The sequence below is a fragment of the Lissotriton vulgaris genome, chromosome 6 (genome assembly GCF_964263255.1).
Source record: "Lissotriton vulgaris chromosome 6, aLisVul1.2, whole genome shotgun sequence".
NCBI lineage: Eukaryota > Metazoa > Chordata > Amphibia > Caudata > Salamandridae > Lissotriton > Lissotriton vulgaris.
Window position 1 is genome coordinate 1,356,397,598 of NC_141694.1, and position 25,211 is coordinate 1,356,422,808.

The following is a 25,211-nucleotide window of genomic DNA, read 5'->3' on the forward strand; positions in this document are numbered from 1 at the left end:
CCTCTCATATTAGGGCATTTTTTACACCTAGGATTACATTAGTTTACTTTCTTTAGTTTACTTTCTTCCCTAATTCTCATTTGTTTTAATGTATGGGTGACTGTTTGCACCCTGATACATGGGTGACTTTTGCACCCTTACTTGGTGACTGTTTGCACCCTGATACATGGGAGACTTTTGCACCCTATTTTAGGAACTTTGTCCTCCTGTTGATAATTAAAAGGATTTAGATCCCATGGACGCTTCTGTGGTATAGATATACAATTGTTTGGCAGAGATGTTTGATAAAGGTTTGTTTAGAATCTCTGAAGTGTCAGATCACAGTTTGGTATAAGGAACACTGGTTGGAAGAGATGTAATCATATGCAGAGTATTAAAGGGTATTCGGCTGAGGTGTCCTCCTAGACTCCTAGAGTTAAGTATTGCAGTCAGAGGGACACTGGATTGCAGTTTCATCTCTTTGAGGATCGGTCAATGTCGAGGAACTTAGGGTTAAGAGAGTTCAGTTGGATGTAGGCTATGTTGTTGTGTTTAATCTCTTTCAAGATTGTTTGGGATGTGAAGGCTTTGGAATTATATAACAGGTGTTTAGCACAGGAGATGCCAGAATCTGTTTTTTACCCTATGTCTGTGAACCCCCCAAGGGTCTGAGAAGTGGAATGTATGAAGTAGTATGCAAGCTGCATGAAGGGGAATGAGAGGGTCAAAGCGGATCAGCTTTTGATCTCATGTAAAACCATTTAAAGCAGTGTTTACTGCTGTGATCTCAAAGCGGTGTTCCAAGAGGCAGGTAAGGCTCTTTCTAGTTTTGAAACTCACTCTATCAAAAGGGCAATGGTGAGCAAGTCTTATCGGACAAGTGGGTAGTCTGGAGGACAGTGGCAACCAGTAAGAGCAGGAGGGGGGTGGGCAGGCCACACACACAGACTCATCCATCTACATGCACCCTCACTCACACCAATGCATTCACAAGTGTGCCACCATTCACAGGCAAATACACTTACCCATTTGCAGCATGCATGCAAAAATACACATACTTTCATGCATACACACAAATGCACACACATACCAAACATTAAAGAAACAACTTGCGGGATGCCTTGGTGATCTCGGATGGATAACATAACATAACATAACATAACGGTGGCAGGGGAATCTCTGTAGTTCCTGGAAGATTGGGACTGCAGAAGGAGGTGGGGTAGAAAGCTCAGTAGTCTTTGCGGCAGAGACTGGGCTCAAATTGCACACCTACCTGCAGAGTTTTTTCAATTTCGATTAGATTTTTTCGATTTCTTCATGTTGTGTTTCGGGGCATTTTGTGTTGCAAACGCTAGGACCAGCCACAAATGTGGGGTACTGTTTTTATGTAGAAAAATGTGGGAATGTTGGGTGGTAATTTTGTGGATCACTGCAGTTTCCTCAACTTTCTCCCAAAGAAAAATGAAAAAGTGCATGTTTTTTAGCGTAAGTTTGAGGTTTGCAAAGTCATATGAATTAGAAAACGTTATGGGATCCACAGAGTCACACCACCTGACCTTCTCTGGGTATCTTGCTTTCAGAAAAGTCTGGGGTTGGTAGATGTGTACATATAAATACTGTTCCTAAACCTATCCAGTGCACATTTCAGAAATACATAGGTTTCCTTAATACAAATTTTTATTAATTATATAAACTGCTGCATGGTTGGTACACAAAGAAAACTCATTATTAGCTGCAGTTGAGTTGTTGCCTCTAGGTATTGCATCATTTTGCAAAAACGTACACACCATATATAACTTTATGACCAGAAGGGTCTGATGGACATAACTGTACATTGCTTTTGTAAGTCTGCCATTGTGACAAAAAAGTTACAGATGAAAACGTGTTCACCAATTGCTATTTTGTATGCTTATTTTCATTATTATTTCATTTCAGTAATTAGTTTACTTGGGAAAGCGTTCAGGTATCTATCTACACCAGGGCTCGAAAAATCACAAAATTTTTACTAGGCCTGCAGGTCTAGTAATTTGAAAAATCTACTTAACCTAACTGTAATGTACTTGACCTTTCTCAGAAAGGGAGCAAAGGTAACAAGATTTAAAGGCATCTTTATTGCTCATTCACTTTGTTAGCAATAAAAAAGTCTTTAAACATTGTTATATTGTCAGATTTGCTCCGATTCCAGAGACAGATGTCAAACGTCAGTTTGTCTTTCTACTCAAAGGGCGAGTAGGCCCTAAAAATAGCTTGTCCTGAATAAATCTGGCTCACCATAGCGAGGAGGTGAGTGGATTTTTTGAGCCCCGTCAAAAAATAATCCTTCACCGAATTCAAAAGTTTGTCTAATTTGTAGAAATATATAGATATAGTTATATATGGTGTCATACCTATTGCCATCATAAACTGCAAGCAGGAGAAAAGACAAAAAATTGACTACCTTTTCGAAAAATGCAAAAAACAGTGGCAAACATTGATTTTGATACAACTCTGCTTGGTCCCGAAAGCTGAAGATGGTGATCCTAGCCCAGCAAACCTTTGAATGATTTCCTTTTTAGAAAAACAAAACATACGCTTTCTTTCACAGCACTTTCCCCCCCACAAATCCACCGCCCCAAAACCCCACCAAAAATTTGCAATATTTAGACTTTTTTCCGTTTCCTCTATGGAAATTCACAAACACGGGAAACCTTTAGTATCCTCAAGATGATTGGAAGAAAAGAAGAAAAAACAACACCCATTTGGTCTGGATTCCTTTATAGAAAACAAGTTATGTAGGTCTAAGTGCGAAATGGCCAAACATCACAAAACAGACTCCGCACTGGCAGACAAAAAGCCTCAGGGATTGAAGTGTTGCATAGTGCCATCACAGAGAGTTAGTACATATGGTTAGCCTGGGAGTCTTTAATGAAATCTTAGTTCTCTAGTCATTGCAATATGAGTATTACCATGTACTTGTTACATACACTGTTGTGTGCTATAAGAAAACCCAATCTGTCACATCCTGGCACATATTTCTAAGAACTTTATAATTTAGACACTCATTATGTTCATCATATAGAATGATTTTACATCAGCTTATTAAATTTCACATGTTCTCAAATGAAATAAAGGTATGAAAACAGACGTTCATGTTCATTGTTTTATTCTATGATGACAATGTCAAGATTAATGCAGGATAAAAGTGCAATGCAGCATGTTTGTAATACTGTCTTAGTAAAACGTCAAGTTATTGCAGTCTCATGATCTTACAAATAAAAGGCAATTAAACGAACTACTTAAGTCAGTAAGTAAAAGCCTGACCTTAATGTACCACTTTTCCTATAGCTATATACAACTCAATGTTCCCTTCTAAAGAAACATGTATAGAAAATACCACATAAACCATCCATTTGTTCTTTTCTGAATAATGTTTTTAACACTCTTAAGCTGCCCAGGCTCTTTTGAGACAGGCCACACTTCAGCATTTTGTAATAGTTGTGAGTTGCTCTTCCAAGCACAACATATGAAGTAATACATTAAATGGGAATGGTGCCTGGGAACTTTACTTGGTTGACCAAGACACTGTAGGTGGTACCTGTCTCTACTTTCCATTTCTCAATGGCAGTCACGATAAAAAGGTGCTTTGATGAGGACCTATGCAATTTACACATACTCAGTGCTCCCGCCAGAGGCAACAAACATTCCATAGACTAAAATCCCACGAATCCCAATTTAACAAGACTCCATCATCTAAGCAATTCCTACATTATGCTGCTTTCAAACATTTCATTGAAACCAACAACTGTTTTGGGAGACTTGTGATTCTAACTGTATAATCTTGGATTTTCTGAGCACATGCAAAAGCCATTGCATCTTTACATTTATTATATGTTACCACATGAATTGCTGCATGGTTGGTACACAATGAAAAATCATAAGCTGCAACTCAGGTGTTGGCATGTTTTACAAAAACCTATACACTTTATATATCCTTGGGGCCAGAACAGTCTGAGGGATATACTCAGTATATTGCTTTTGTAAACTTAATGGTAAAATACGGGATATTTTCAAATTGTGCCTAATAAAAATCTATGCATTATTTGCCCAAACTATATTGGACAGAAGTATCTAATATTGGGGCCTGCCAGTCTTTATCAGGGATACTCATAATTTAGTAAGAAAGACCACCACTTTGGAAGTGGTGGTCCTGGCTTACCAAAACATGTTAAATCCCGTTAGCATTATGTAATGGACAGACACAATTATGCCAGGGGTAGATACTAATTATATCAGAAATGCTCAATAATGTGCCAGAGTAGATTCCCTTTATTCTTTCCAGCTGTCTGAAATTTAAGGGAGTAGGACCGACATACCGGTGGTGGAAACCAACCCCACCTCTGGGTGTCTCAGTGGCGGCTGGGCAATGTGGGGCCACCTCCTGCCCATAAACAAGCAGTTAAAAATCTGGGCATTTGGCTGGATAGCAAGTTAACCTTCGATCAGCAGATAAGCACCGTGTCTGTGCACTGGTTTGGTCTCTTCGAATACCGGAGAAACTTTCTGCGGACTCTTCCACTAAGTGCCTAAAAGACCATAGTCCAGGCATTAATAACCTGACGCCTAGACTATGGCAATGTGTTATACTTTGGATTGGCAAAGGTCTCACTGAAGAGGCTGTAAATAATCCAGAATGCGGCTCTTTGAATCTTACGCCACTTCCTTAAGCCCTTATCTGTGGCATCCCAGTTTTGAGACCTGCACTGATTACCGACTGAGAAACACATCCATTTCAAAACCCTGTCAATCACCTATAGGTCTTTGGCCAAGGCTGATCCCTGCTATTTGCGGCACCTTATCAAACCACACTGCTCACCCAGAATTTTACGATCTTCTACTCTTAAGGTTGGCACACGTACCACAGATTAAATAAGACAATGGTGCGTTTCTTCCGGTTACTGGGTTCTAATTTATAGAACAACCTCCCCCTCTATCTGTGCAGAAGTCCCTCTGAAGAAATCTTCAGCAAACTGCTTAGGGCCTGGCTTTAAGTAAGTTGTCCCACCATCTTTTCTGGAGTAGTTGGATCATTGGTGCAGGAAAGCCAATCTGGGGACAACCAGGCACTCTATAAATCGATATATAAGATAACATATGCTATTCTGGGGAGGCTGCCAGTGGTCACATATGTCAGGTAAAGCCGCTAAGGGGGACTACAGCACTAGGCAGATAGACAAGTGTGCATGCACACATCCACACACCCAGACATATATGAGCATGTAAGCACAACCCACACCCACTTTCCCTCGGCAAGTGAGGCATTAAATGTCACCGTTCACACTCTGGCCCCTGATCACCTCGGCTCAAGGATATTTCCCATAACTCACCAGCACACGTTCACTATAACTCCTGCCCCACTAGAGCCAGTTTGCTCCAGTCACTGCTGGAATTCTTTTTTTTCCCCCAACAAGGGTCTCTCACCGCACTTACAGTGTGTCTGACAATGAAGGACCTGTAATACAACAAATCTGTGTTGTAGACACTAGAGGGAAAGAATATAAAAGAGTGAGCATGCATGTAAGAGAGAAAGTGAACGAGATTGTGTGAGGGAGCTTTTTATTCAGTATGTGTGTGAACAAGGGGCCCTAAAATTGGTTCAGGTTGATTACACACTAAGGATGTGAGTTCATCTAAAGCCCAATGAATGATGGACTATTCCGGGTTCCATGACCGTTAGCCTCAGGCTAGATAGAGCTGGAGAACTATTAGCCTCCAAACTACTTGGTGGAAAGAGCAGATCAAATAAGAGACACAGGGCACAATCAAGTACACTGAGATGTGAGCAACCGCAGATGGATAATAAAGTTTTTACTTGAAATCCAAAGGAAACTACACGTTAATGACCAATCAATTTCTTCACCAAATGACATCACAATATTCAATATTGTCCTTTCTGAGCATCACGTCACCTCTGGCCAGACAATAGAAGAATGGTGATATGGAAAAATACTGATTCGAATTACTTAGTAATTAAAAAAAAATATAAACTTTCTCAGTAGTCAATTTCCAAACATTATTCGGATATTTAAAACCAGATGTAAAATTATACAGCTTCCTTTCAGTGAAACTGTTGTGAACATTCCGTCACATGTCTTCAAAATCCATTTCCCCCTTTTCGTGTCAAACCTAGAAGTATATGAACTGAAAGGCATAGCAGGTAGGACAGGAGGATCTGCAGGTGAACATTTTTAGTTTTTCATTCTTCATACACGAGGAACCGGCTGTGAAAGGGTAACTTCAAAATACATTACTCCTGAGAAGTACTTGTCCGTGGTCCAAATGGCACTGAACGCATCTCTCAACAATTCCCACAACTGCAAATCAAATGCAGAAGCAAGTGGATTCCAGTGTGCATTGTAAAGAGAGAGGTGCAAAACGGCGACAGCTTTAAGTCTTTCATGCAATAATGTTGCTGAAATGTAAATCTTCATGCAAAAGCAATTGCAGTGCAATTCTGCTTGCCTGATACTGAAAAAAAGAATTCTACACAAATCAGGTATTCATGATAATGTGATCTAAATAAGTCTGCTTCAAATATTTTTCTTTGCCCAACTTTTCCTGTATCGCTCACCAGAGGGCAATTTAGTATTTTTACTGCGTAGAAACGAAATGCTTTGGGGATTCCGTGTACTGATATCTTCGCAATGTACACTTTTTATTTCAATTAAATAATGTTTTCTAATTTGAATTTCAATTAAATAATGTTTTCTAATTTAAGCGCAACACATCTACTAAAATAGAGGTAAGATTAAATGTAACAATTCATATATTTACAAGTAAAATAAATATTTAAAAAATCTCATTCATCAAGTTCTCCTGAACAGGATGTACTCCATGGCTTTAGGTTAAAATGCATAAATAAATATGTAAATAGGCAATCTGAAAGCTTCAGGAGCAGCGTTTCTTTGACGTTATGAGTTACAGTACATGTTTAGCCTGAGGACACTGCCCCTCTCCAGTCGACGCAATGAAGCTTCCTTAGGCTGGGCGTCCTTGACCAAGACGAACCTTCGACCTAGATAAATTGCAAGTAAATAAGTCAAACGTCCTGCGTGTGGTGCAGCAGTAGTATACAAGACATTGTGAAGGTATGGACGTTTTAAAACAGGACGACTTCAATGCAAGAACTTGAGGTTAGTTTGCAAAAGCCGTTGACACACAACAGTCCCAGTGACTCTCAAATTACCATAAATATTTTGAGTGAATCATTCAACCAAAACTCTAGAGTTGGGTTACTTGTATTTATTTTTAGTAAAAACATGAATGGTATCAATCACAAAACCAAATCAATTAAAAAAAAGTAAATAACTATTTTAAAAAAAGGCGTACATATGAAGATTATTTCATTCAAAACAAAGGACAGAGAAATCCAAGATATTTGAGAATGTTTTTACGAGCAAGGGGGTGCCTATTCTAGCGTAAAACACATACACGTCCAATGTAAGAGAAATGTTTTAGAACGTCCATTTCAATAAGACATGTGGTTAACATCATTCATGATTATTTTATTAATACAAGTAACTACAAACTGTTTGTTAAATTTTATTTATTTTATTTAACATATTTATAGAGCGCACAGCTACTCAGCTGAGTGTCCCGGCGCTAGTGGACAGAGCGATTAGAAAGAGGCGTGGGTGCGGGAGAAGGGTCCGAGTTACTGATGGAACAACCATGTCTTCAGTAATTTCCTGAAGTGCAGAATATCAGGCGCTTGTCTGACTGTTAAAGGAAGCTCGTTCCAGAGGTTAGCGACCAGGACTTGAATGGAACGTCCTCCCAAGCGGGCACGGTTGACTTTTGGCACACTCAGCCGATACTGGTGAGAAGATCTGAGTGCTCTACCAGGTATGTAGTAGCTCACTCTTTTCCTCAGATAGGTGGCACCTAAACCATGCAGGGCCTTGTAGGCAATGGATAGAGCTTTGAACTTGATTCCGTGTCGGATGGGAAGCCAGTGCAGCTTCTTTAGGTGTGGCGAGATATGGACTAGGGCCCAGCATAAGGATAGCTCTTACGGCCGAGTTCTGCACGACCTGGAGTCTTCCAAGGAGGTATTCTGGAAGACCCAAATAGAGGGCATTAGCATAGTCCAGCCTGGAGGTGATAGGGCCTGGACCACGGTCCTTCTGTGGGAGAGGGACAAAAGGGGGAGGAATCTCCGGAGCATTTTCAGAGTTCCGTAACAGGTGCCTACCACAGCTTGAACTTGGGTCTTCATGTTCAATGCGTTGTCCAGTTTGACCCCTACGTTTTTGGCTACTCCCACCGAAGACTGCGGGGGGACATGTCAGGTGGCCACCACTGTCTCCAGACATCCTGGTCCGAGGCTCCAAAAAGAATTACTTCGGATTTAGCGGAGTTGCACTGAAGCTGGTTGTGACTAAACCAGGAAAAGACCTGTCTTAAACAGTTCCTGATTTTGTCGCCATCCAGATCCTCTCCCTTCTTACAGGTGAACAGGAGCTGGGTGTCGTCGGCGTAGGATATAATCCGGGCTCCAGCAGCTTCGGCCAGCAGGGCGAGAGGGGCCATGTAAAGATTAAAAAGTAATGGGCTCAGGATAGAGCCCTGAGGGACACCCACCTCCGTGGGAGGCATGAAGGAGGAGAAAGGTGGGATCCAGATTTCCTGCCTTCGATCTTGAAGGAACGAAGAGAACCACTTCAACACCGTGCCCCCAGCCCCACATTTTCTCAGTCTCTGAAGGAGTCTCACGTGGGGCACGGTGTCGAAAGCTGCAGAAAGATCGAGCAGAATCAGAGCCGCTCTCCCCCCGCGTCAAGGGTCATTTTGATGGATTCAGTTATTTCGAGGAGGGCTGATTCGGTGCTAAAGCCCGCTCGGAAACCTGATTGGCTCGTATGGAGGCAGTTGTTCGACTCCATAAATTCGGAGGTAACCGAGTTCACATGGTTTTCGATGACCTTAGCAATGGACGGCAGGAGTGAGATGGGTCTATAGTTAGACGCTGTTAGAGGATCAGCTGTGGGCTTTTTCAGCAGTGGCAGAATTTTGGCGTGTTTCCACATAGCTGGAACCTGGCCGCTGCTTAGTGATAGGTTCAGCACAGTATTGACCTCGATATTGATCACCTCTGCTACAGATGCCAATATTTTAGCTGGGCAGGGGTCTAATGGAGAGCCGGATTTTAAATTCTTCATGATTTTCAGGGATTGAGCTAATGAAATGGAGGGGAATTGAAGGAAGGTGGCGGTTGGTAATGGTTTGACGTGTGGCGGACTTGGGTCAGTGGGTGTCTTAGTGGGGGGGTTGAGGGAAAGCTGTATATCGACTATCTTCCTGTGGAAGAAGTCTGCTATTTGATGTGTCCAAACCTCAGAGACTACGCTGTTAGGAACAGCTGTTGGCGGTGAGATGAAGTGTTTAACGATTTTAAATATTTCCTTACTTTTATTGACTGATATGTCAATTTTAGTTTCAAAGAACCGTTTCTTTTCCGCCAGGATTTTCTGGTGGTAGGTTTTTAGTTCCTTTTTATAGAGGCATTTACTATTGTCGCTAAAGTTTTTCCTCCATGATCTTTCTAGCTGTTTACAGACACTTTTGTGGTTGCGTAAGGTTTCATTGAACCCCCTTGGTTCTGTTTACTTTGCAATAGTTTATACCCAAGCTCAGAAGGGGTTACTGGGTTGCCCTTATCTGTATGTATCTTACGCATGTTTTTTTAGGCCAACCACAGACGTAAATTCATCTGAGTAAGACTGCATGAGGATTAAAGAGTGTGGAGCCCATTAAAAGACACAAAGACAATTGTGCGGCACTACTGTGCGTTTATTTGTTTAAGAATCTTCTTAGTGAAACCATTGTCAATGGATGTAAGTGTATCTTGAAAGTCTGGTGCTTTGTTGGTAGTAATCTGCCCACTGCGGCATCTAGTGCAAGGCTGGGTCGCATCATGATGCCATTTTCTGCGCTCAACCAATACAGAAGGGGTCAGTGTGCTTCTTTTTGTTATCTTCATCGCACATATTTTTTTGTTAACGCATATTTTGCTAACAGCTGAGCTCAGCAATACTAAAAGGCATTTGCAGGCCTGCATTTTTGAGATCTGCTGTTAGCAAAACATGCATTAACGTGGAGATTTTTTGAGCTAATGCATGTGCTGAAGACACCAAAAAGAAGCCCAAAAGACACATTCTGTGCCGGCACTGTGGCAAAAACGGCATCATGATATGGACCCGGGGAGGTGCCCAGTCTTGATTTCACCTCATGTCCCGTTCATAACACCCTGCACTCCCGGGTCCTTGATCCCACTTTGCTAGTTCTTTTTCATATCTGCTTTATCCTGTTGACACTGTTTTTCTGTCTACCTATTCCTCTTTATTTTACCATTTTCTGCATCAAAATCTAATGAAAAAATAAATTCTGGTCCAACAAAAAAAAAAAAAAAAAAGAGTACTGGGTGGTACCCACCTGTAACCGCAGATACAAATTAAGGACTGGAGGAGAGTCCTGTGGAGCACCGTCCAGTGGTTTCCTTGTGAGTCTGCAGGCACTTTTGTCTGCCTGTGCAATGCCAGTGCATATTTTTTGACTAAATGTTTTGCTGCAGTATTTGGACAATCCACCAGCATATGCACACACAAACCCTATGGGACTGCACTGCCGTAAATGGATAACAGTGCCATGTTCTCAACGGGTGTTCCAGATGCATTTAACTGATTTATATGGTGCAACATTTCGTACAAGGTCAAACAATACAGTGCCTTGTTTTTTCTGTGATCGGTTAGCAACATAGCTTGGCATTTAGAGACAACACAGAGGAACAGCTGGGGTTTTCCAGTTAAGCACCTCTTATCCTATACACAGGTACTTGCTTTCTGAAAACAGAGGATTCTTGTAAAGGGGAAAGATCCTGGGACAGACGCACTAGCTCTGCGTAACTTGAGATACAGACCACCTAACTACAACTGCCAGGTCTGGGAGCCGGTTCTAATCCCTGAGAGATCACGGATATATCACTGTGCTCACGCAGTGAAGACAGGCTTTAGCAGATCTATCATTCGCCATGGTAGGGCATTTCATTGTATACAGTTTACTCGTAATGCTGATGACTCTGCTCAGTTGTATATGTTTTCTGATTGCAGCACAGTTGCTTCATGATAGAGCATGATAGTTTCAATAAATATTGTAAACTTTCCTTGTGTCTTCTTTTGTTTATTATGGACCTGCATGAGTGAGAAAACAAAAGATGACTATCTGTTTCTACGGTTCTCCTGGGGACTAGAGTTGAGTTATGGGGTGGCAATTTACTTATAACTCTGGGAAGGTTAGGAAGGAAGGTAAGGCACTATGAGCTTGTTGTATTTGGGCCCTAGGTCCCTACATTCTGACGTCCTGTGGTCCTAAACACAGCTCTGTTTCCACATACAATCCCTGCAACATGATGCCACCAACGTTTGATCTGGTACTTATTACACAGGTCTCCTGAGTAGTGCTTATGCAAGCCCATAATGAACCTACACCACCCACCAGAGACAACCGTGGTGTTGGGGATTAATCCCCCCCACAGTGTTAGGAAGCACCAAATTCAGTGGTTTTCATTCTTGAAATTTTAAAAGGATAGCTTATTTTTGGGTTTACACTTAGTTTCCATTACTGCATTACTTATGGCTGCGCCAGCACCAATTGCTATTGCGGTTAGTTGAAGACCTGCTGTCCATGCACAAGTAACATACCATGGACTTACTAATGCAGGTGGTGACTTTATTTTCGTGGCTGAAGTCCACGATGGCTACTGCTTTTAAGTCTTTTATTCTTCTGTTAATTTTCTAGCTGTGGATGCTAATATCAACACATTTCATGAATATACAATTGCTGCACCACCAACACAATACATGGCATTTGTGTTACTAGAACTACTACTATCACATTGCAAACATCATACTTAGTTCCGGGGCGCCTTTCAACATGTACTTGCACCAGTACACATGGGTCCCCTTAATAATGATGGGGCGACTTACCAGCATTAGCTGGATACACAACACACCCTGAAATTGCAAATCTTAATGCTCTGCAGCTACAACAATTATATACTGGTCTAGTTAGACTATATAGATGCTTGACACAATATGTTTTGAACACCTTGTTGGCTGTGCCAGCAAGGCCTGGCCTGCCAGGGCAGGCCCAGTTGCTTGCAGTGTCAACCATAAGTTCTACAATTGTTCATTCAGTTATGGGTAACCTTTTCACTAATCGTTAGGAAATTCTGTTTTGAATCGCCCAAACGAATCAACCAAATTGAAGCTGTGTTTCCCCTTACAGGACCTTAAGACAAGCCGAGGATATGGACTATGTGCTTACCCCATGGAATGGTTCCTGCAACATGTGACTGTAACACTTGGGCCACAGTCTTTGCCGCTGTAAACGCCATTAGTCATGGCACTACGTCCACGTCAGTCTTGCAGGCCGTGTTAAAACAAATACAGAATGAGCACAGGTGGCTGCTGCCTTGGCTTTGGGGGTGAAACTAATGGGTAATTTTCCAATGGTGACCACAATTATTCTAACATTAAAGGTGAAGCGGCATCTCCGGCTATATGCTAGAGGCTCACAGTGGTCACGCAAGTCAACTGTGAACTTGAGCTACCTATAATTATTGCTGATGTAAATACATCCTTAGGAAGCAATCATTTGGGATGCACACCTACTAAACCACCTTTTACCAAACCTAGTACTGACAAGGAAGCCAAGCATTTAAAAATCCATGGGATAAATCTAAACAAACACAGAAAGGTAAACCTTGTGGAGGTTCTCCACCTTGGTAGCCCTCGAAGAAGTGCTACGATTTTCATGATTGCACTGAAAGCAAGGCCTCAGACGGGTATTAGATTTCTGATACATGTTCTCCTTGCTCCTTGCAGGACTCATCTGGAAAGCCGTTCAATAGTGAAGAACAATCTGAGCACAGACAACAAGAGTATGTGAAGCAAAAAAAAAGACTCACATCGCTCGTCTGACATGAAGATAAAGGAGGAAAAATCTCCTCCATTTAAAGCCAAATTTCAGACAAAGAGTGTTTGTGACATATTTTGTTATAGTCTCAACTTTGAGAACCTTCCTCCTGACCAGGAGTTGGGCAGTGAATCTCTTCGACAGTGCAGCAAAAGTCACTATAGTACGCCGGAATCTCCAGGAGTTTCTGGCAGCGAGAGCAACTGATAACTTTGTTACAGTTGAAACGGCAAATAGGTGCGAAGCCTCTCCAGACAGGTTAAATGACTTGGATATACAAATTGCGGGTGATATACAGCGCACCATTAAAGTAAACTTCTAGGAAAATGTAACTTTGCCTTATGACATCTTTTTAGCGAAGGTCGATTGACCCCCAACTCTGCCTTCATTTTCTGTTCTAGTCCCTGATCAAGTCAAACCCCGGCTTTATAGCGCAATCATGTCGGCTGGGAAAAAGACTCTCCTTATCATATAATACCCATATGTTCCAACCTGCAAGTGCAACCACAACCAATTAAATGGGATGCTAAAGCCCCTGTTAGAGGAATCCTCTCCCAATTGCAGTACCAGGGAGTAACTAAACCCTGTGTCTCTCAGATAAAGAATTCTCTTTTTCCTGTATTGAAACCAGATCATTCATATTGTATAGTCTTAGATTACAGACATTTAAACAGTCATACATGCACTTTTGCAATACAAATTACACATTGTATGGCACTCATTAATAATATCGTCCATAAACAATACAAAACAACCTTGGGTATTTTCAATGATGTTTACAGGCAAAATTTAGCACCTGAAACCAGAGATTTGAAAACCTTCTGGGCCCTTGGCTTTCAGTGTCTCTTTGCACAGCTTGCAGCGTGATATAAGAACAATGCAGAACTGTTTGCCGCCCGCATAGCGGCAACTTTACATGATATTGAGCCTTACTCATTGTCCTATGTAGATGACATCTACCTGACGAACGATGAGTTAAACCCACACTTGCCCACAATGGGTCACAGAATTTTAGGATTCACTGCATATGGTTATAAGTTAAACTTATAAAAAATCTCATATCACATTTGTAAGTGCCCTGTTTTTTGGGATATGAGCTTGCACATGACGGTAAGATTCTTGCCCCTCCTTTTTTGAAGAAGTGTGTACAATCGCAACAGCCAAATACTTTAAAGAAACTACAATCATATTACGATTCCTTACATTTGACAGATCTTAAATTCCTGATTATATGAAATGCATAAAATCTCTCTATGAATTAATATACCCAAATAAATTACACTTCATGTTGGACATCAGAACACAGACAGTCAGGTCTTTTCAATAGGACTTACTTGCAACAGGTCACTTACATACAAGTGTGAATATCTCAAACCTAGTCTTCCGTGTTTTACTGGGTGTAACTGTATTTTCCTATATCACTTTTAACGAAGGTGAGACAGTGCCAATAGCATATAAATCACATTTATATTCCAGTGCGGATATGTGTTTTGCCTTCACTGAAAAAATACTGACTGTAGTGAGGATGGCTATTTTTAAAGATTGGCCACTTGCACAATGGAAACGCATTATTGTAGTTACACTCATGCCAGCCTTAGAGGCTGTCACATAGGCTAGTGTTTCTAATGCTAAAGCTCTCCATTCTAAATGGATAGTGGGCAACATCCTTAACAGCCGTTGATGTAGACTTAGTCTTTGATCTGTCGTTACAGACACAAGAATTTCGACAATATGAGCATGTCTATCCCATGCGTAGCAGTTTTACCTCTTGAACAGTATGAATATATTATTTATACTGGTGGTTGAGATCAGCCTGCTATAAGCTTTAAACAACAATATTCATTGGTGTTGGTGTAATATTTGACAGCAAATTCCAACCACAAAAACCTTGCACCTAGTCTTTAGGGGACTGCACTGCACAGTTGGCTGAAATAAAAGCTTTGCTTCTTGAACTCGAACATACAGATCATGAATTCCCCACACTTAGTGTGTGATTCATTTTACTGTGTACATTCCTTTAATGATCATTTACATTATTGGAATCAAAATGGATTCAATGATTCTAAAGGCACACAATCGAGCATAAAACGCTTTGGGTTAAAGTGGCAGACTTCAAAGATAGGTTGACACAGGCTCATGTTATACATACATTGAGTCATCAGCGTGTGGGAGCACACGTTGAAGGGAATTCTGTGGCTGAAGAAAATGCCAAATCTGCAGTTGCAACTGCTACTGTTGATGCAATTAATGGTTCTAAAACAAAAATCGAATCGAATCTAATATTTTAGCTGCCATTAATGCTAATAAAGGTTGCACCCCTTTTCCTAAGGGCTTTCCTTTTAAATATACATACCACTTAAGTGAACAAAACATTCCTTTTGTATCTATTCTAGGAGTTGGTGATCGTTTGATTCCCAACCAAGACCGCAGACTAGTTTTAGTGACAGCTGCACATGAAGGCGTTGGTTCTGCACATGCTGGTGTGGCGACCACAATAGTTATGCTGCTATAGCAACGTTATGGGTGACAAGGCTTATATCAAAAGGCTCAAGAATATATCCTTTATTGCAACATTTGTCAACAAATCAAAGCTTTCACTGTGGCTTGTCCACCGCAGACACACCTATTAACTTATAACTAACCTTTTGGCTGCAATTATTTGGACCACTGTGGTCCTCTTAGTTCAGATACAGCATTTAAATTCATCCTAGTTGCAGCTGATTCTTGCTACAGGTTCCTCTGGGTTTCACCACAGCGTTTGGCTGATGCTTGTACTGTTATTAAAGACATGCAAGCCTTTATCAAACACATGTATGCAGTACATTCAACTCTGACCAGTGTCCGGTTCCGCTTCCAAACCTTAGTGGGATACTAAGGCTTCTCTGGATGTACAGGCCAGAGGGCAATACTGTTGTGGATAGGTTGAACCGGGACTTAAATTAGTCCTTAACAGCTAGAGTATTAGGCACAGGACGTAGTTGGATCCACAATCTAGAAGAGGTACAACATGCACTTAATACTCTCCCTAAAAGATCTCTGCGTGGCCGGACCCCATACTTTGGCACCAAAATGTATGTTTCAGAAACTGAAGGTTCAGAAATTGTGGAGACAGCCATGCCCTTTGATGTAAATGATTGTTGTGCTATCTTACAGAATATACAAAACTTCTGTGACACCCAGTCCAACGAGCAATGGAAGAGGCCTGCCTCTGCAAAATCAATGAGAAACCAAATATTTCAGGCTGAATTCCACAAGTTCGGGATCTCGTGCAAGAGAAGGTGGTGGTTAAGGAGGAGTTTGGCCCATCATACCAAGCACCAGTGCCAGTCGTTGGCATTCAAGGTATAAGAACTCTAATCTTGCCACCGCTTCCTGGTTCTAAAGACAATCGCTTTGTCTCCATTTATTTATTTTTAAAAATATTTTTTATTGGTTTTCAGCCCAAACAACAACCCCTTATGCAAGGCTCATCATCGATAAAGGCAAATTATAGGATACAATGTTTACAGTTATTGTCCACAGGTAGGCATGTGTTTACATCAATATCAAGAACAGGACAGGCGCCTCAGCCTCCCCACCATTGTTCAACACTATCATTGCAACATGTATCCCAAATCCCAACCAATGTTACGTGGGGGCCACCAGGGATCTCCCGCGTGCTTAAGCCTCTTCCACCCCCCTCCCGCCTAACCCCCGCCACCGGTGTGCTCTACATACTTTAAGCCAGAATATCCAGTCATCCTCTACATGGTAGAGTGCGCCAGTATCCCAATGCGTGTGGGCTGCCCCCTAATTCCCACCATGCTCGAACCCACCTCCACTCTCCTGCAGCCACCCAAAGCCTGGCAATGTCAGTGTGCCTCGGTCTATTCCTAAGGAGTCCCTAAGGAGTCAGAGTCCGATTCCGGTTCTGGCAGTTTCAATAGCGCCACCACAGCCTCCCATGCTTGTGCAGTGTCCATCGCCTATTCATTATTCGCTCTTCTTGCCTGTTGGAGCATGACCATAGTCTCACTGGCCGCCCAGCTCATAAATTCAATTTTTCCATCGCTCTATACTAGGGCCCAGTGTAGATTTCCATTTTCTCGTTATTTCCCGTTTGGCCAGCAGCAACCCCAGATCAATGAATTTACTGGTTATCTTGGTTTGCGCTGTGTGTGGTACTAGTGCAATATGCATGTTCCCATATTGGGTTCTATCTGTCTATCTTTCACCTCACACAGGGCCCCAACCCCCTCCTCCCAATATGTACCAAGCTGCGGGCAACTCCACAGCTTACGCTGCAGTCAAGCGACATCTAGGGCAAAACACAAAGTCCATGTTAAAATATTTAGTTATCTGTTCTGGGGTTAGGTACGCCCAATGTAAGATATAGAAATGGATAAGTTGGAATCTAGCATTCTGCGTACCCTTCCACGCCCTTTCACCAATTTAGACCAAGTCGATTCAGGTATGTCTTTGCCCAGATCTACCTCCCATTTTTCTCGCAACCGAGTAAGTGGCTGAAGCCCCTCCCCCATCATTCGCCAATACAGGCACGTTACTGCCTTTACTGTCCCTGCTGCCATCACTACAAATTGACATGTCGGGGACATCTGCGGTTCTAGAAACCCTTCCCCCCAATGTTCCTGAATTGCCGCCACCAAGGCAATCCGTATCTATCCTGCAGTGTCTGGTAAGGCAAGAGAGCACCCTCCTCGTACAAGCCTCCGATCATCTGCAACCCCAGGTCTTCCCACTCTGCCAATGCCGACCAGTCCCCACCGTGATGAAGGGTCATACATATTCCAAGCAGTATTTCCGGCGCGTACGGACGAGTCCTACCCTCAAAAGTCAATGAGTTGACCCGCAGCCGCTGGCCCAGAACCACAAAGGACAGCACATGCCATGGGAACCAGCGATCTTCTGGACCATCCGGTCCCATGAACTCTCGAGCAACCGCCTGCGTAAGCCACTGTAGCTGGGCCGCCAGATAGTACAGTTCGAAGTCTGGGACTGCCCATCCACCCTCTGCTCTAGGTCTCATCATCGTGGTCAGGGCCACCCGCCTCCTGCCGTTCCCCATAAAAATCCTCCTACCATAGCTCTAAGCATCTTAAACACCCTGCCAGGAATCCAGCAGTGTCCGGAAGTAGTATAAGAGTCATGGAAGCGCCACCATTTTCAGAAGCGCTACCCTTCCCGCCACCGAGAGTGGCAGAGTACTCCAAAATTACATGCTTCCCCTGATCCCTCGCACTGCTCTATTCACATTGCCCTCAAGAAGATCAGCTTGCTCGTGATAAATGTTAGTTCCCAGATACGGCAGGCAGCAGGGCTCCCATCTAATTCCATTCAAGTCGTCGGGGATTCCCATTGCTTGATTCGCCGGGAACAGGCTAGTCTTTGCCCAATTCACACATAGCCCGGATGCCGCACCAAACGCCCGCAGCAGTATCGTCGCTCCTGTCAAATCTGCACCAGGGCCCGCCAAAAACATCAGCAGGTCATCTGCGTAGAGTGATATATAATGCATGTCACCACGCATTTCTAGCCCAGTATAGTGCCTCCCCGACCTAGCTATCACCGCCAGGGGTTCTATCACCAGTGCGAACAACAGCGGAGAAAGAGGGCAACCCTCGTCCCACTGTGCAGGAAACCTTTGTCTACATTGATAACATCAAGTTACATCATGTGGCAGATTCCGAAAAGTAGGCCACAAGGAGTCCTTGGTAGTTCCCTAACTCCTCTCAGAACCATACAAGAAATTCCTATGCAGCTCGTGAACACCACTGAAGCAGTTTCTCCCCACCTGGGGGAAGGAGTGCAGAATGCACTACAGTTACTTTCTGCATCTGCTACAACTACCTGCAACACAACTGAAGTGAGTACTGCTCCTACTATTGCATCCTCTGCAGTTGATGCTGTTTATACAGATCCACCACTTTTGATATTTTCCAGTCCTATTAACATACCTGTGGTACCAGATTTCGGCAAATTACTTTGAGATATTATGGGGGTCGAGATGATTTTTCTTCAGATTCTTTTGAGGTTTCCTCCATTTTAGACACTCCTACTGCACGGATCTGTTTTTTTCTTCTCATGGCTTCTGTTTCCACCCTAGATATATGTTTGACTAACACTTTCCTTGGTTTTTCTCTTCTTGCTGGTTAATGGCCTTTACCTACCAGAAGGCTCTGCTACAGAACTGGTCGAAGAGGTGTTGACACCTTACTCATCTTCACATAAGCTAAAAAGAGACTTGTCCTTTATGAACATTTTAGATGTTTCAGTAACTGATGGAATTATTTGGGATAAAGTTCCTTAGGATGATTTGTGTGTTGAAACTGTAAACTCCATGCTCTTGGAGATGGACCAGAGGATTTGTACTGTAATGCTAATTGGGGTGAAAAGATCTGTTACCATCAATATGGACATCACTATTTATATTGAGCTAATGTTCAATGTACACTTTTTAATTACACACAATGGGAATGTTGCCCCACTCCCTCACAAGGGAGCTCAAAAACATATAGGGATAAATTCACATACTTTTCTGGATATGACGCATCAGACCCAATGTCATGTTATATTAAACTTGTCCTTACAACACAAAAATATATGCTTACACAAAATAAGCTAATATATACAGACTCATTTGCTACTAAATTAGCTGTAAAAGGCCCTGATTATTGGCTGGATACCACTAACATGAAATCAAATTGGGGTACCAAACCTTAGCAAGTTCAAGAGACGGAGGGAATATGTTACTTACCCAGTAAGCATTTATTCGTAGCGTGTAATGCCGTAGATTCATATGCTTAGCATTATCCTGCCTTCTAGTGTTGGGAATGGACAATTACAAGTTGTTTTTCTTTGAAGAAGTCTTTGAGTCACGAGGTAGAGTGACCCCTCTTATGGTGTGCTTTGTGCATGTTCCTCAACTCACTGGGTGAGCATTAGAAAGATAGGAGCAATAAAGTGACAGAATAAAAAGGACTTGCATATAAAATCTTAAGTGTGTTCAAAATACTTTAAATATTTAGAAGTAATTCAACAAAATGCTTCCAGAGAGGTGGGTGGGTGCATATGAATCCATGGCACTACACGCTACGAATAGATGCTTACTGGTTAAGTATCATATTCCATTCGTAGTATGGGTTGGCCCTAGATACATATGCTTAACATTGACTGTAAAGCAGTTCTCCCCTTGATGTAGCTAGCAACTGGTTGAATCACTTTTTTGAAATAATGTTTTTAGCACAGCTTGACCCACTCTTGCTGGTTGGTTAGTGAGAACATCAACACAATAGTGATTAATGAATGTATGTGGGTTATTCCATACAGCTGTTTACAAATATCTTCAATAGGAATATTTCATAAAAAAGCCACAGTGGCTACTCGTTTTCTTGTGCAATGAGCCTGTAGTGTTACTGTAAGATCCTCTTGGCCTTTTAATAGCAATTGTGAATACATCAGACTATTCATCTAGCAAATCTTGCTTTGGATATTGGTGCTCCTTGATGTGGTTTGTTAAAAGCAACAAACATTTGTTGCGTTTTCCTAAACATTTTGTTCTGTCCATAAAGAACATAATGGCCCTTCCAACATCCAATGTATGAAGAGTCCTTTCTGCTACTGTGTCAGGGTTTGGAAAAAACCCTGGGAACTCTATGGTTCGGCATGTATGAAAAGCTGACATCACTTTGGGTAAAAATTTGGGATTGATTTTTAGAACTACCTTATTCGCATAAACCTTAAAGAATGGTTCTTGCAAAGGAGTACTTGCCATTCACGTATTCTTCTGAGAGATGTTATTTCTGCTAGAAAAGCCACGTTCCAAGATAAAAACTGGAGTCGACATGAATGAAGTGGTTGAAATGGCGGTCCCATAAGCCTGGTAAGTTAAATTTCAAGTTCCAGTTTGGGGCCCGTGGAGTGGAAGGTGGTATAACTATTTTAATCCTTTCAATGAATGCTTTAATGACTGGTATTTTAAATATAGACATATGTTGTCAATTTTGCATATATTCTGCTATTGCTGCTAAGTGTAGCCTAATAGATTTGTAAGCAAGCTCTGTTACCCGCAGATTAAAAAGATAGCCTATAATAACTTGTACAGTAGGTGATACAGGCTGTATTTGTTTAACTGTACAAAATAAATCACAAAGCATTTCCATTTAGTTACATAACACGCTCTAGTTGTAGGCATATGAGCTTGTATACGATATACATACATCCTTGTGGTAGTTTTAAATGTCTGAATTTGAAGATTTTAGGAGCCAAATTGCTAGATGAAGCTGTTGGGATTGGGGTGTATGATCTCCCCTTGATCTTGAGTTGATGGGTGTAGCCAAAGAGGTAGTTTCTCATATAGCACTAGAGATAGTTGCCACAGGGTTGTGAACCATGGCTGCAGTGGCCTCGTTGAGGCTATTAGGATTAGCGTCAGAGATGTTTGTGTTAATTTCTGAACTAAATATGGAATGAGTGGGAGAGGAGGGAAAGCGTAAGCAAATAATCCTGACCAATTCATCCATAGGGTATTGCCCATGGATAGCGGGTGAGGGGACATGGATGCAAAGTTTTGACATTCGGCGTTGAGGTGAGTGGCAAATAGGCCCATTTCCGAACTCACACTCATGCACCTGTTGATGTGTTCCGCTGAGCATATCTACGAAGTCGTTGTCCATCAAGGTAGGTATTCTGCTAGGATGTGTCCCCCATGCTTTTGAATATAATGCATTGCAGTCATATTGTCTGTTCCTATGACCTCTATTGTGTTAGACAATAAATGCGAAAAGCTTTGAGGGCTAGCTGAATTGCTATCAACTCCAGTTGGTTGATATGCAGTTGTTTTTGAGCTACTGTCTGTGAGAACTTGGCCTGATATATGATGCTCACTAGTTCTAGTGATCACCTTGTATCAGTCCAAACAACCCTTATGGTGATTTGGTGTAAAGTCAACCTTATAGACCAGCTATCCTAGTAGCGTGGACAAAAGCAGTCTTTAGGCTAAACTCTGAATGGCATGTGAAGCCAGCTGTTTTACCACATATAACCCTTTGAATACCAAATGAAAGGACACCACACAGGTTATGAAAATAAACGGTTATTTATTAACTAATATACACCTCTGAACTCTTTATGAGATCAGAGGGCTAAGCACATGACAATACTAAAAAGGAAATAAGAGTTCACACAATATTTACACATGTGCCTTAGGGGCACGACAAACCATATACTCAAAACAATGGAATGCGAGAGAAGAAAATACTGTAAGGAGATCCAGAGGCTGGAGGATCGCTGGGACTACGCTACAAACTAGGTAAGTAAGGAGCAGGAGGCCCACGGGACTCACGTGCAGAGTGGAAACTCTCACGCGCGATGCGAACCAACGTCTATGGATGCTACAGTTTAGAAAGTTACGGATTCCGGACGAACCCGGCTGGATGGAGGGAAAACAACAGTGGACCTGGACACTAGGATAGTGAACACAGACTTCAGCACCTAGAAGCTTTAGTTACCTAACCCACAGGCTGCGGGTGCATAGGGCTGAAGTGGTGTGGGGTTTGCTGTGTTGATCCCGGTGATGCCTGAAACAAGGAGTTGCTGGCAGGCAGCCAGATGGAGGAGTCCGGTGGTTCCAAGGATGGAACTGGGAAGAAGAAGTCCTGAAAGGGAAGGGGACAGAGTCTCGATCACTAGCCAGTGATGGTGCTGGAACCAGGAGGGAACCAGATGCTGTCGCCGCGTTCAGGTGGACGAAGGGTCGCTTCTCTCTGTAGCTGCGCGGACCAGGAGCTGTTCTTCATGACCAGGCTGGAGGCACGAGCTGTCCCACGTAGTCTGCTGCTGTTGGCGGTGTTGGATCGTCGATCTGGTCAACAGGCCTTGGCTAATGCAAGCCACGCGGTGGAACAAAGATGGCGTCTGGTGCGGACCAGGAGGGTCCGGGGTGCTCCTCTTTTACAAAGAAGCAAGGGCCAGTCTGGGGGACCAGACCAGCAGTGGTGAAATCTTCGGATCGTCGTCTCGGAGGTCACTGGCCAGCCGGCAAGTGACCAGACAACAGGAGATGCAGCAACCAGGCAAAAGGGCCCCACGCAGATCTCGTGGATGCTGGGGGGCTGATCTTTGGTGCAGGAGCTGCGTTGGTGTGGGGCTTCTCAGACCCCAATGCACTCACTCGAGGATCCCTCGGCGGTCGTGCTGGAAGCGCTGTGCAAGTTTCTCAAGATGGCCGTCTCCACGTTGCTCGTCGCACCCACGGGTCCCAGCTGTGCTGTGGATGTGGGTAGAGGTCAGAGGAGTCTGGAGGTCCGGGTCTTGTAGAGCTGGGTCGTCGGATTCCGGGAAGGAAGGACTTGCAGCAAACCACACAGGAGCTTGATGGTGCCTGCGAAGCAGGATGGTCACTCCCTGACCATAGGGTAGATTCTTCAGTCTTCTGATGGTTCAGGAGGGAGAAGGTCAAGAGTTCTTCGTGGAAGTGGTCAAGATTAATCTAACTGGGAATGGGACCAGCTCCTACTTTTATTCGGCTAAAGGGGGCTGCATTACGACTAGGTCCCTCCTCTGGGTGGGACCAGGAAGGGGGGTGGTTACACCCCCTTTCCTTTGTCCGGTCTTGCGCCAGCTCTGGGGCTGGAGTGCCCCAGGAACTGGTTTAGACCGGCGTATGCACAGGGACACCTTGTGTGCCCCAGGCATGTCTCATTCCTTTCAGCCCTGGCCTACCTAATATACAAAATCCTGTCTGGGGTGGTGCTAGCACCTCCCAAGGCAGAAAACCCTTTGTCCGAGCCTCCCTCGCTAGAAGGAATCCCAGCAGCAGGAGGTCAGACTTGTGTCTGTGGTGGCAGCATCCATTTTGTGATGCTGAGGCTCGAGTTAACTTTAACCGGGGTTCACAGTTACATACATGTCGTGTCCCTCTAGAAGGGTGGAATGCTACCCCCGTCGCCAGAATTGGCGAGGGGGTAGTATTCCAATTCGTATGACACCTTACTCGACATGTTTTGATAATGCTATACCAAAGTTAGCATTTGACCGCGAGGTTCATAATGCACTTAAGAGTATATGGTATAGCGTTATCATGGAACAGCTATTAGGACTTGGTTCCGCAAGCTGCAAACGGGCTCAGCTCATGCCAGAGCACCATCTCACATAATTCCAAGCACTCTGCCTTCAGGATTGAGAAGGCCTGCCATAGGAGTGACTGATAGGAATATATGTGTCCATTTTAGGGTTAGATATAGAGATACTATACCTAAAGCAAAGGGTGATTACACCACCTTGCCCCAGCTGTCGTGCAGCCAGTTGTGTCTGTTTAGATGGCCAGCCAGGGGTGGCATAATACATGCTTCAGCCCCTGGTAGGCCCTGGGTACACCTTTGCCCTGGATACCTAAGGTATACTGTACAGGGACTGATAAGGTGGCCCAGTACCAATTGGTAAATGCACCTAAGGTACATGGTTGTTAATTTAGAGAGAACAGCTAGGCTGTGGGTCTGATTAGCAGGCCCACAGCCAGGGAAAGTCGTAAACCAGTGAAGCAAAAAGCACAAATCGGGGGTGACCATAGGATTGCAGACCCTACTCTCCTACACTGTCCATATATCTTGAACTGTGAGATCTTTCATATGTGCACCCCCATCTCTGAAGGGATGGGTCTGTAGTAATGGTGATCTGCGGAATTGGGGCTTTGTAGGGCCTGAAACAAGTTGTTGTTCCACCACTGCAGAGAGCGATGAGCTGCTGGTCCCACCAACACTAGATTTTGTAGACCCCCCCCCCCCCCCCCCCCGTTTAGCTTGTGACCATTTTGATTGCAAAGTACGTTGAAGTGGATGCCTATGTAGATGAGCGGGTGGTACTATGGCAATCCATGAGGCCATCATCCCTAATAGCCCCATCACATTTTTTTACCGCTGTGACGTGAGCTTGTGGCTTAAATAGAGGTAATGTTTGAAAGCACTTTGTTACTCTTTCTGCACGGATATGCTTTGGTTGTGAATACGTTGAGAGTTGCACCTAAAAAAGGCTGAATTTGGCAAGTTTTTGTAAAATGTTTATTACTTGCAAAGTAAGCTGAAGGCACTGATACTGTGCTGGACTTTTGATAAGTCAAACGTCTAGATATGGGAAGAAAATGCTACTTACCCAGTATGCATCTGTTCTTGGTATGTAGAGCTGGAGTCACATGCTGTGCATAGCCTGCCATCTAGTTCTGGGTCCAG

General features: G+C 43.1%; 1 protein-coding gene across 2 annotated transcripts in view; it reads right to left on the minus strand.

Moving 5' to 3' along the window:
• Positions 1 to 5,806: 5,806 nt before the first annotated feature.
• SANBR (SANT and BTB domain regulator of CSR) overlaps positions 5,807 to 25,211 on the minus strand; it is a 216,202-nt gene continuing 196,797 nt past the window's right edge. For both annotated transcript variants that reach the window (XM_086927483.1, XM_086927482.1), the window contains exon 21: positions 5,807 to 7,030. In XM_086927483.1, coding sequence (XP_086783609.1) covers positions 6,994 to 7,030 — 37 coding nt within the window. In that variant the 3' untranslated portion in view covers positions 5,807 to 6,993. The remainder of the gene's footprint in view (positions 7,031 to 25,211) is intronic.